This window comes from Siniperca chuatsi, linkage group LG6 (assembly GCF_020085105.1).
Source record: "Siniperca chuatsi isolate FFG_IHB_CAS linkage group LG6, ASM2008510v1, whole genome shotgun sequence".
Taxonomy (NCBI): Eukaryota; Metazoa; Chordata; class Actinopteri; order Centrarchiformes; family Sinipercidae; genus Siniperca; species Siniperca chuatsi.
The window spans coordinates 24,801,386-24,813,660 of NC_058047.1; the positions used below are offsets into that span (position 1 = coordinate 24,801,386).

At 39.3% G+C, this 12,275-nt stretch overlaps 1 protein-coding gene across 1 annotated transcript in view; it reads left to right on the forward strand.

Annotated features, from left to right (window-relative positions):
- Nucleotides 1-12,275, forward strand: part of cyfip1 (cytoplasmic FMR1 interacting protein 1) — a 32,258-nt gene that overhangs the window by 8,426 nt on the left and 11,557 nt on the right. Inside the window, exons 4-19 of the mRNA XM_044198917.1 lie at nt 338-415; nt 741-842; nt 927-1,108; nt 2,018-2,114; nt 2,390-2,518; nt 2,644-2,748; nt 3,742-3,833; nt 4,654-4,771; nt 5,425-5,547; nt 5,813-5,938; nt 6,024-6,190; nt 7,132-7,279; nt 8,284-8,437; nt 8,547-8,703; nt 10,078-10,174; nt 10,646-10,722. Coding sequence (XP_044054852.1) covers nt 338-415; nt 741-842; nt 927-1,108; nt 2,018-2,114; nt 2,390-2,518; nt 2,644-2,748; nt 3,742-3,833; nt 4,654-4,771; nt 5,425-5,547; nt 5,813-5,938; nt 6,024-6,190; nt 7,132-7,279; nt 8,284-8,437; nt 8,547-8,703; nt 10,078-10,174; nt 10,646-10,722 — 1,952 coding nt within the window. The remainder of the gene's footprint in view (nt 1-337; nt 416-740; nt 843-926; nt 1,109-2,017; nt 2,115-2,389; nt 2,519-2,643; nt 2,749-3,741; nt 3,834-4,653; nt 4,772-5,424; nt 5,548-5,812; nt 5,939-6,023; nt 6,191-7,131; nt 7,280-8,283; nt 8,438-8,546; nt 8,704-10,077; nt 10,175-10,645; nt 10,723-12,275) is intronic.

Sequence of the window (12,275 nt, forward strand, 5' to 3'; positions counted from 1 at the left end):
GGCCCAGAAGCACATGGCCCTGGGACAAACAGATGCTTTGGACCATCTCTTACTGGAATAGTAGGGCTTTGTGTCTAATTAGTGAGGGATAATTGCTCGGGCTTTGAATCAAACTGCACTTTGTATGGAGGCAGGGCTGGCTTGCACCTCCCCACTACCCACTGGGAATAACTGGCTTACAAAAGAAGCAATGGTGCATACATGTTTTAGTCCTTATGTATTGTATGTGTTGTTTTGTGTCTTGATTTAGTTTTGAAAATGCGAACCCGTTTTATTTTTATTTTTTTGATGATCTCCAGTAATCGATGTGACTGACTGCTTTTGTTTGTTGAATCAGAATGAGATGCTGGAGGAGGGGCAGGAGTATGCCATCATGCTCTACACCTGGAGGAGCTGCTCTCGTGCAATACCACAGGTAAATCACTTTGTGCCTGGTAACACTATGTGTTCTCATGACTTTATATTATCATATGGGGAACTGAAACAATTTGTCAATTAATCTATTTGCAGAAAATGTACTATTTTGAAAATCTGTTAATCATTTTAGTCATTTTCCAAGCAAATATTTGCTGGTTCCAGCTTCTAAAATTTGAGGATCTGCAGACTATCCTTGTCTTATATCTTATATATAATGAAAATAATTGTTAGTTGCAGCCCTAATCGTGTATGATGATATCTCAGTGAGCAAAAGCTTCACAAGGTTTCACTTTGTTTCAATTGTTTGTCTTTTTCTCTCTTAGGTGAAATGCAACGAACAGCCCAACAGAGTGGAGATCTACGAGAAGACAGTGGAGGTCCTGGAGCCGGAAGTCACCAAGCTGATGAATTTCATGTACTTCCAGGTAATTTACATTTGATATTCAGCTATATGTAGGTCTGCCCTGTCGCAAAAACCTAATCATTTCCTTCCTCTTTCTCTCCTCCAGCGTACAGCAATCGACCGTTTCTGCGGAGAAGTCCGTCGTCTCTGTCACACCGAGCGCAGAAAAGACTTCGTCTCCGAGGCGTACCTGCTAACCCTCGGCAAGTTCATCAACATGTTCGCTGTGCTGGATGAGCTGAAGAACATGAAATGCAGTGTCAAGAACGACCACTCAGCCTACAAACGGTATTCAGGAACACTGAAAGTTACACTGCATGCATTCACACGCCTGATCACCACAGCAGACACTAGATGGCAGCATCAGTCAGCATCCTTGAAGGCGATTCTCTGTGTTCTTTTTTTACCTCACTGCTTAACAGCTTGTGTTAAGCCAGGGGTTTTTCAAAGTCTGACACTGTGGACCCCACCACCCCACCCCCTTTGACTTTTTTGTATATATGTCCAGGTTTTCAACACAGGGAAAATGGTAAACATCTGTATATGACTGGCTAGAAGCGAGTGTCAGTGTTCCAGGAATGTAATAACCACGTGGACGGGACATTCTGAACCTTAGCAATGTCAAAAAATATTGATAGGGCAACGTGAAAAAAGTTTACATTATTGGGTTTTGTAACTCCTATTATTGTTCTTTGTCTTACGCCGAGTTTTGTAACTGCAGTTCCAATAATTAGGGGGTTGTAAACAGGAAGTATAATGTTGCCATGGAGTCAGCTGTGGGCTGCAGCCTGAGCCCCGTTTTGTAAAGCCTATCTTTGTTTACATTTTGCAGAATTGGCAGCATTAAAAGTATTCAGAGGTAGCTATTATGAGTTCCTGTTTGCAATGTACCCACGGATGTACAGACAACTATCACTGGATTACTTTGATACTGAAGAAAACATAAAAACGTGATGATTCTTAGGCAAGTTCTGAAGTTAAGTTAATTTGCGATGGACAAAGTGTAAGTCACACTGGATCAAAAAATAGGTGTCATGTCTGCGTGTTTAGATTTGGCTGAGTTATGACACCTCATGCCCCCTTCAACTCTCCCTGCCGCTTTTAGAGAAGTGCGGCTCAGAGTTTGAAAACCTGCTTAATGTAAGCTCGGTGTGGATTTTTGAATTAAAACAAAATCTGTTTCTTGCCTTCGCCCAGAGCTGCCCAGTTCCTCAGAAAAATGTCTGAGCCTTCATCCATCCAGGAGTCTCAGAACTTGTCCATGTTCCTGGCAAACCACAACAAAATCACTCAGGTTGGTCAGATGTGCATCAAACTGTTCATTCAACATTATTCCGATTATTCTTGAGCTTATTTCAGGGTTCCCAGGCAGGTCTGGAACATCAGCAAAAACGCACATAGTTTAATATGTCTATTTCTAAGCTATAAAATGTTTAGGAATCGCACAAACAGAGAGAAAGTATTGAGCAAAGAGAGAGTATTTTAAGGCTAAGGTGAAATGAGGAAAGCGACAAGATCTACTGTATGAGTAATTGAATTTTCTGTCATCTATTCTGTACTGTCTGCCAGTCTTTGCAGCAGCAGCTGGAAGTGATTAATGGATACGAGGAGCTGCTGGCAGACATTGTCAACCTGTGTGTCGATTACTACGAGAACAAGATGTACCTCACCCCCAGTGAGAAACACATGCTGCTCAAAGTAAGTGAAGCCCTGCACCTGCAGGTGTGGATGGGTTAATGATTGCCTCTTGAGGTCCCGCTCATTATAAACAGTTTGCTGGAGCATTGGTGACAGTAATGGACAACCGCTGTTCCACTTCCTAGGTAATGGGGTTTGGCTTGTACCTCATGGATGGAAACAGCAGCAACATCTACAAACTAGATGCCAAGAAGAGAATTAACCTGACCAAGATCGACAAGTTTTTCAAGGTATGGAAGTGTATACACGTGGTAAATATACAGTAGACACATGAACATATTTTGTCATGTTGTATTGTAATTCACTTCTTTTATTTATTTATTTTTTCATTTTTAAATTAGGTGAAGCAAAGAAAATAAGCTATCATAATACAATAATAATAAAGCAGTACAGGAGAAGGCAAAATGCAGCTAGGAAAGTCAACCAGACCAAAAAAGATGGGGACAAAAAGGAAAAAAGGAAGGAAGGAAGAAAGAATAATTTAACTCCACACTAAATGTCCATGCTTCATAAGTCGTGCACTATAATTTCCAGGTAATTGGGTCTTTGATTATAATTGCTGCCTGTTTTTATATGAACATTTAGTAATCCCAGGGTGTACGTAATGAAGTGGCTGCTCTATAAAGCCATTCAACTCACTATTAAGTGTTACTCCTAATTTGTCCATTTGAGGTACTTTGAAAATCTGACAGTACTACTGATTAAGTTGTTCTTTTATCCACTGTAACGTTATGCATTTCTGAGTAATGCCTTTTTAAGGAAATGTATGTACCTGTCGGCAAATCAAATTTCTGGAGGTCCTAAGTCATACATAATGTGCCTTCATATTCATCCTTTACATTTTATTTTTTTATTTTTACATTGTCAACAATGGCCTTTAAATGTTAATAGTAACTATAATATAAAATATGGCTGCAACTAACGATTATTTTTTATTATCAATTATTCTGCCAATTATTTTCTCGATTTCTCTAGGAAATAGTGAAAAAAGTTGTCACAAAGCCCAAAAATATTCAATTTACACTGATGTAAAACAGAGAAAAGCAGCAAATACTCACAATTGAGTAGCTGAAACAAGGGAATTACCATTTTTCCGCAATGAGTTGTTTGCACCTTCTTTTCGTTCATTCGTTCCTTTTCAGTGAGTCAGTCCTTTTGGTCTGGGCTTCTGCTGTTTAATATGGTATTAATAATGCAAGTCTGCATGTTCTTGGCGTTCACAGCAACTCCAGGTGGTCCCTCTGTTTGGTGACATGCAGATTGAGTTGTCCCGGTACATCAAGACCAGTGCTCACTTTGAAGAGAACAAATCCAGGTGAGAGGAAAACACACTTGTTGTATGATCAGGATGCGTCAATGAGTCGGGTCGTTGGCAGATAAATTGTTTACCTTGTGAAACTGACGATTAAGAATTACAGTAGTGTCATAAATGTAGAGTCAAGAGGCATACAAGTATGGAGTGTGAAGCTGAGAGTGAGTGGTGTTTTGTTAAATGTTGTCACTGCTGTCAGGGTAAGGTTGTTTTTCAGTTTGTCGGTCGGCCCACCACTTCGGCCCTGAATGAAATATATCAACAACTATTGGATGCGTCGCTTTGTCAGGATGTTCATCAGGATGAATCAGAATAACTTTGGTGATCCCTTAACTTTTCATGTAGCGCCATCATCAGGTTAAAATTTAAATTTGACTCCTAGTCTTGTTAAGAAATGTTACTCAAATAGAGTAGAGAGTCTAGAGAGTAGATTATTTGTCAATAAGAAAAATAGAGAATATCGCCAGCCTTATTCTTTATATGTTGTATTTTCCTGGACTTAAAGGCCACATTACAGTTAAGTGATAATATTTCGGGCTGTTGTACCTCAGTGAATGGTGAACACTTCTACCTGCTCAGCCATCACATCCTCTTAACTAAAAATGTTTTTCTTTGAGATGCACTGATATAATACTGTTAGTATTATTACTATTATTATTTTTTTTTTTTACTGCAGTCGAATGTTTCTTTTAATTTTTCAGCGCGACTGTCAAGAAAGTAACAGACAGTACAATTGTCTTTTGTTTAATCAGTGTTGGAATGTCTTTATTCTTTCTTAACAAGAATCCACCCCTGTATTCCTCACTCTCCTCTCGCCCCCTAGGTGGACTTGCACGTCTATAGGCAGCAGCCCCCAGTACAACATCTGTGAGCAGATGATTCAGATCCGCGAGGACCATATGCGCTTCATCTCGGAGCTGGCTCGCTATAGCAACAGTGAGGTTAGTATGGAATGCCATAGGGCTTTAAGTGAGACACTCTGGTACGCAGCTGGTGAAGATTGGTCATTAGTCAGTGTTACATTGCCTTTGAGGCGAGCACATACTGATAATGCTGAAGACTGGATCGGTACATTACGTGCATAAGTCCACTTTTACCTCAAATGTGACCCCTTAAAAAACAAACAAAAAAAAACGATACAGTACATCCCCCACCTGGCTGTTTTGACAGAAAAGCTCCTTTACAAGGAGGCTCTAAGAGCTCTTTCTTATGTGAGGGATGTTTGAATTCCCAGCGGTGATGTAACAAGCTTTTCAGCAGATGTCTTGCCCCAGTGGATTTTCAGGAGTCACTATTCAGTGTGATTCAGATGGAAATTTAACTGACTGACTTGTGGATCAGAATTGCTGACGCACTGAGGACAGAAATGTCGGGAATGGGAAAGTAATTTTAACGGTCACATCCTCTATGGTGCAATTTTCTGCTGTTTTTTTTTTTTTTACTCCGTACTTTTCATTCACAGTTTGCCCCTTCTTACCAATTTTTGCAAATTCTCCTCACTAACCTCTGCTGCGAGTAAGTCAGGATTTTAAGGCGTGGGCATTCAGTGTTTGGTTCGGTGTGTGTTAAAGTGTGTTAATGTGTGTCCACGTAGGTGGTGACCGGATCAGGGCGTCAGGAAGCCCAAAAGACTGATACTGAGTACAGGAAGCTGTTTGACTTGGCCCTGCAGGGCATGCAGCTGCTCTCCCAGTGGAGTGCTCACGTCATGGAAGTGGTGAGGAAGCACAAATTGTAGAAAATACATGGAATGATAATAATTTCTGTCGAGATATAGTTGAGACTGTATTGGTGACTTTTATTTCTTGTGTAAATTCTTTGACAGTGCATAGAGCTGCAGAGGTCATCAAGTTAAATGTTGTACTGGTAGTGGTTTTAATGGATAGCACATTACTCCCTGATTGAATATGGTTGGTGTTGATTTATTTATTTTTTTAAAATCTGTTTGTCATGTTTTAAAAACTCACCGACTTTCCCCACAGTACTCCTGGAAACTGGTTCATCCAACTGACAAGTACTCCAACAAGGAGTGCCCTGACAACGCTGAGGAGTATGAGAGAGCCACCAGATACAACTACACAAGCGAGGAGAAGTTTGCTCTTGTGGAGGTCAGTTGTGACTTCATCACATACATATGTCTTTTGGCACTAGTAGCAGTCTTGTCACTGATTTAAAATGTTGTGCTTTTGGCAGGTGATGGCAATGATAAAGGGACTGCAGGTGTTGATGGGACGCATGGAGAGTGTTTTCAACCACGCCATCCGTCACACCATCTACTCAGCTCTGCAGGACTTTGCTCAAATCACTCTGCGTGACCCACTCCGGCAGGCCATCAAGAAGAAGAAAAATGTTGTCCAGAGGTAATCACACCACAGTCAAAATGACTCAAATAATCACATTCACATCTCAACACCCATACATACAGTATATTATTGTGTTAATAATATCATCCATTAGTTATCATATATGTATGAATTATTCAATCCCTGACCCTGTTGAATGCTAGCTGTGACTGAGTGGGACTGCTGGCCAGTGAACCAAATAGAAGCAGACTTGAGAGGATTTTGCACACGTGGCTTATTTTGCAATAGTTTTAAAAACAACAACATGTATTTCAGATATATTGAGCTTACAAGTGGATACCTGAGACTTTGATTATGCAACAAGTAGTTGCAGTAGTTTTGAGTGTTTTTTATGGATCAGAAAGTGGCACCACTTTTGACAGCTCCTTCATCAGTGAAGGACGTGAGTATAAGTATATAAGTACACTTTTTGTCTGGCTTTAAAGCTGCTATGCTCAATATTTTTATAATAACAATTGATCAAATAACTATGGGTAATGTGAAAGGTGTTGCTCGTAGTGATGAACTTACAGATAAATATCACAATAAAATGAACGCAAATGTTTGCCATATCAACTCAAAAGGTGAAATGTTAGTGTTGTGTTTCCAAAAAATCAGTCGCTGCAGGTTTGACGAATAGAAATACTTACATTTTTGAATGAAGTATCCCTTTTAAAGCCATTGCCATGAATGTGCAAAGTCTGAACTTTAAAATATTGCAGTTTTCATAACCATACATAACCATATTTCTATTAGAAGTATGCTAGTTGCTAAGGCCCTCCAGGAAATTGGTCACAGCAACAATATTTTCTGTGTACTTTATCACATCCATAATTCCCAAGGGAAGCTGCATTCATCCATTACAATGCAGCGTGTGTAACTGTTTGTACTCATGCACAGACTCCCTAGCCAATGCTTGACGGGAAAATGTCAATTTTTGAATTGTCCTGTCACTGCAGCGTCCTCCAGGCCATCCGGAAGACAGTGTGTGACTGGGAGACCGGCCGGGAGCCACACAACGACCCCGCCCTCCGTGGAGAAAAAGATCCAAAGGGTGGCTTTGATATCAAGGTTCCTCGCCGTGCAGTGGGGCCCTCCAGTACACAGGTCTCACCTCAGCGCAGAAACCCGTCTTTAACTGCACCTCGCTTGAACTTTTCCTCTCGTTATCCTTTCCCACACCTCCAAGGTCTTACACACTGTGACCCGGGCTGCTGCAAGTCCACATTAATCAGGCTTATGAAGACCACGGGGCCCCTGAGCAACAAGTCATGTCAAAGTTGAATCACTCCTGCATAAGGGAGATAATATGAGCGCAGAAGAACTCAGGCATAAACCAGCCTGTTCTGTATTCTGTGTCGTTCTCTCTTCACTTCTTCACTTCCTTTCTGAATGACTTCTTTAATTAATAAGCCTTACTACTCAGAGTGTACTTGCTCGGCTCTGTTTAAGTACATTACAGTGCTGAATAGTAATCATCTATGCAGTTATGTTCTGTATCACACATATTGTCATTTTGTAGTAGCATCCCATATGTTGCATAAATCACGCAGATTTATAAGCTTAGAGCTCAGTTCCAAGAACTAATTTGTTTTCCAGGTGCAGGACTATAAAGCTCAGCTAAACAACCACCTTCTGTGTTTATCTACCTGGAATCAACAGATTTCAACTCTAGTGTTTTGAGGAGTAAATGATAGAGATGAAAACAGGTCGAAGAAAATGTTGCCCACTGGGGTGAACTTAAGCGTATTTTGAGTGATAATCAAAAGGAAAATGTACTGCAGCCTCCCTGCTGATGCCCGTTTGCTATGGTGGAAAGACCAGAAAGAAACAAGAGGAAAATTCACATTCTTAGTAAATTGTCTTTTCAATGAGATACTATTCAGTGACATGTAGGAGGAAGCACAGAGAGAGGAGCTTTTCTACAAGCCATCCACCTATAATGAGATTAGAATACTAGTATTTGAAGGATGTGTGGTGTTTTCGGGTGATGTGGCTAGTAAAACCACCAGGGTGCTGACACTGATAAGATTTCACTTCCATTGTTTCTCTTTTTTTCCATTTAATCATCTACTGTGGCTTTTCGCTATGCTACTTTTCTTTATATGCAGCTCTACATGGTGAGGACTATGCTGGAGTCGCTTGTTGCTGACAAAAGTGGCTCTAAGAAGACTTTGCGCAGCAGTCTGGAAGGCCCCACCATCCTGGACATTGAGAAGTTTCACCGCGAGTCTTTCTTTTACACCCATCTGCTGAACTTCAGTGGTAAGGAAAAAAAGAACAGCATGACCCTGTAGCTCTTCAGAGCACTTTGCATGCCGTATAACTGGAGATTCTCTAATAAAACCTATTTCCATACTGTTCCTTTATGCAGAGACCTTGCAGCAGTGTTGTGACCTTTCCCAGCTCTGGTTCAGGGAGTTCTTCCTGGAGCTCACAATGGGCCGCAGGATCCAGTTTCCCATCGAGATGTCCATGCCCTGGATCCTCACCGACCACATCCTGGAGACAAAGGAAGCATCCATGATGGAGTAAGGATAACATGTCTTTCTGTGACAAAGATAATTGTGATTGTGTGTTGGGCTCTGAGCGCTGCCAAAATGTGGGTGACCTACACTCAGTACTGTGCCTGAACGCATCCTATATAGACACAGATGGAGCAGGGAAGCTGCTGCTTTCGCTAAGCGGGCTGTGTTGACACGGGGTTGGACATTTCCCCTCCCATTCCTACAAAATTTCCTCCTATTACTTTTTAGACATCCAGACATTTTAGTCGTTTGTCTTTCAGGGAGCTTTTCTTTAGCTTGTATTAGCTCTGCACAATTATCCAAATCAGCATGTGAATCATCCATCACACAGTGGAAAGCTAGATGGATGCATGGAACATCCCCCGTTTGTGTAAAAACTTTTGGATATTGAGAATCAGACAGGTTGGTTTATGCCAGTGTGTTTATGCCAACCACTCTTTGTTCCCTTTATGGAACAAACAAGTTCTTCATAGTGTAATTTGATGGTTGGAAGTAGTAAGATGCCACACTGTGTCTTTATCTTGTCAAAATTAATGCACAGAATTTGGTTCTGGCTGTGTGAGATTATTAGTGGCGTGACTGGCCAGAGGCATTCAGCAACGTTAGTGGTTATTTCTTTTCATCTTTTGTTTACAAAAAGGACCATGGGTAAAAATCCTAAAAATTGGGATCAACCATAAATGTTTTCATGTCTGTTTTAAATCTTAGCTGCAGGATTATGTTGATACGAGGCAGGTTTTACATAAGCCATTAAGCACATCAACCGGTATGAATTATAAGTGCTGTAATTCTTCAACCATTAACCCAAAAGTGCAAAAAAAAAAAAAAAACTCTGCATTTCAACCACATTGATATTTAGTATTGACAGTGATCGTTTTATTTATGAAGCTGACTGTACAGTATATGGGAACATTGATACTTTTGCAGTTCTGCTTGTATGTGAAGCACATTGGCAGGGAAGCTGTCTAGTACACTCAATTAAGTTAATTTGATATGTTTAAGTCTTAAAACTTCCGTTTAAGTTTTACATTTCTGACTGAAAATACTCAACACATTTCCCTGAACTTGTGTCTGAAAAGACTGAAAAGAGTCATCAGGACTGGATTTATCTGGTTTGACAGATATAATGGTTGTTTTACTTTCTGTACTTTTTGTATCTCACTTCATTTTCAGCACTATATGAACCAATATGGAGGCCTCGCTGTTTCTCTCTCTATCAGCTTTCCTTCTTTTTAACAAGTTGCCATATTCCAGTATCTGCCTGTATTCATATTGCCGAATAAATTCATAGTGTAACACTTGTAGGGACATCTTCTTCACTCTTGAATCCAAATGAAGGCACTTCGGAATTAAACTTTTTGCTTTAATCCTCTCCAGGTATGTGCTGTATCCCCTGGATTTGTACAATGACAGTGCACACTACGCCCTGACCAAATTCAAGAAGCAGTTCCTCTATGACGAAATAGAGGCTGAGGTAATAAAATATTTGGTGTATGTACTGGATGATTTGATGTGATAGAGAAGCAACAACACAGAATGTCCTCTTTCCATAAGAGGTGTGTGCTTGTGGTGTTCTCACTCACCTGTCCATTGTATGTGCTATTGTTTAAGTGCATTTCTAGTCATTATGTGACTGCTTGTAAAATGGAACTAATGTAGTAACAAAAAGCTTTGTTAGTGTGTATGTACAGTACATGCAGTTGGAATTAAACAAAGAGGTGATCTATTTTCTGTCATGTTACCAAAACCAATGAACATTTTTTCTTACCAAGCCACCACTGAAACACCATGTTTAATTCATCCTATTCCCTAGTAATAACCAAAACATCAACAACAAAATAGTGTTTTATGGTAGATAGTTTCTTCCCTGTTAAGATGGTCGCCACAGATTGAAACATGTATTCGCAAACATACATGTTAATTTGAACCTCTTTTGTTATTTCAGGTGAACTTGTGCTTTGATCAGTTTGTCTACAAGCTGGCTGATCAGATATTTGCCTACTACAAGATTCTAGCAGGAAGGTAGGTGAAATATAACCATATGTACTTTTTCTTACTTCTTCTTTTTCTTACTGTTCCTTTAATAAGGATGAGGTGGGTTTATTACTGTGATGTAATGCAGTGATCCCAATCAGGGGTATCTGTACCCCAGGGGGTACTTCAGCATTTGCTAGGGGTTACATGGAAAGATTGTGGGGTAGCTCAACTAATTTGAAAAAACTGACACTGTGATTTGATTTAAAAAAAACAACAAACAAAACATATTTGCATTTAGGTGGATATATAAATAACCATCTAAAAAGCTACCAGCTACAATAGGCTACTGTACATACCACCAACCTGAGTCAGTTGTTAGATCTTAAAGCTAAGTGTTGCCACTGAGAGTTAATGAACACTTGTTAGCAAGCTAGCGAAGAATAGAAATAGTTATCTAAAAGTAATAGATAAATAGTTCAAATAACTTAATGGATAAATGGTTCAAATCGTTAGCCAAAAGTAATAGATAAACAGGTTGTTAGCTGAAAGTGATGGATAAAAAGTGATGGATAAACAGATAATTATCTAAAATTAATGGATATAAATGCCCAAAATAATTGGCTAAAAATAATGCATTAACAGTAGAAATAATTAGTTTAAAGTAATGCATTAATTGGTGAAATAATTAGCTAAAAGTAATGGATAAACAGTTGAAATACTTAGCTACAATTAACAGATAAACAGTTGAAAAAATTAACTGAAAGTAACGTATAAATGGTTGAAATAATTAGCTAAGAGTAATGGATAAACAGTTGAAATAATTTGCTGAAGGTAATTGATAAACTGCGGAAGCCCTGAGAGGCAATTGAGAAAAAAAGAAATTCATTCATTCAAGTCTGCTCTAAATTATTTTCTCTCCTGTGTTTATGACTTAAGAACAGGATGCCAGGATCATTTAGTTACTCTTCTTTTTTTCTTTTTTTTCATCTGTGAAAACAGGTGGGGGGAAAAGTTTGTCAGGATCATTTTACATGTTTGTTGTTTACATGTTTGTTGTTGTAATACTCATTTCTGCCACAAGAGGCTGAGGTGGACCACTACCCCTTGTTCTAAATAGGACTAAAGGCATTCATGTTTGACAAGAAATGTATTTTAATCGGTGCTTCACCTGGAAGAAAACATGAATGCTTTTAGTCCTATTTAGAACATGGGGTAGTGGTGCACGGCAGCCTCTTGTAAATGAGTATTACAACAACAGACACTTGTTTGAACCTGGGGGTAAAAAAACTTTCACTTGTTTTCACAGATGAAACTTAAAATAATTAGCTAAAAGTAATGGATAAATGGTTGAAATGATTAGCTAAAAGTAATGGATAAATGGTTGAAATGATTAGCTAAAAGTAATGGATAAATGGTTGAAATGATTAGCTAAAAGTAATGGATAAATGGTTGAAAGATCCAGGTTCTGCAAACTATTAGTAGTGGGAATGCAAACTTGACCAAATGAAGCTGAACATTGTCAATTCAATTGAATGAAAACAATAATGTAACAGTATCTACTTTTTGTAGTGTTGTTTAATATTTACTTAGAATCAATT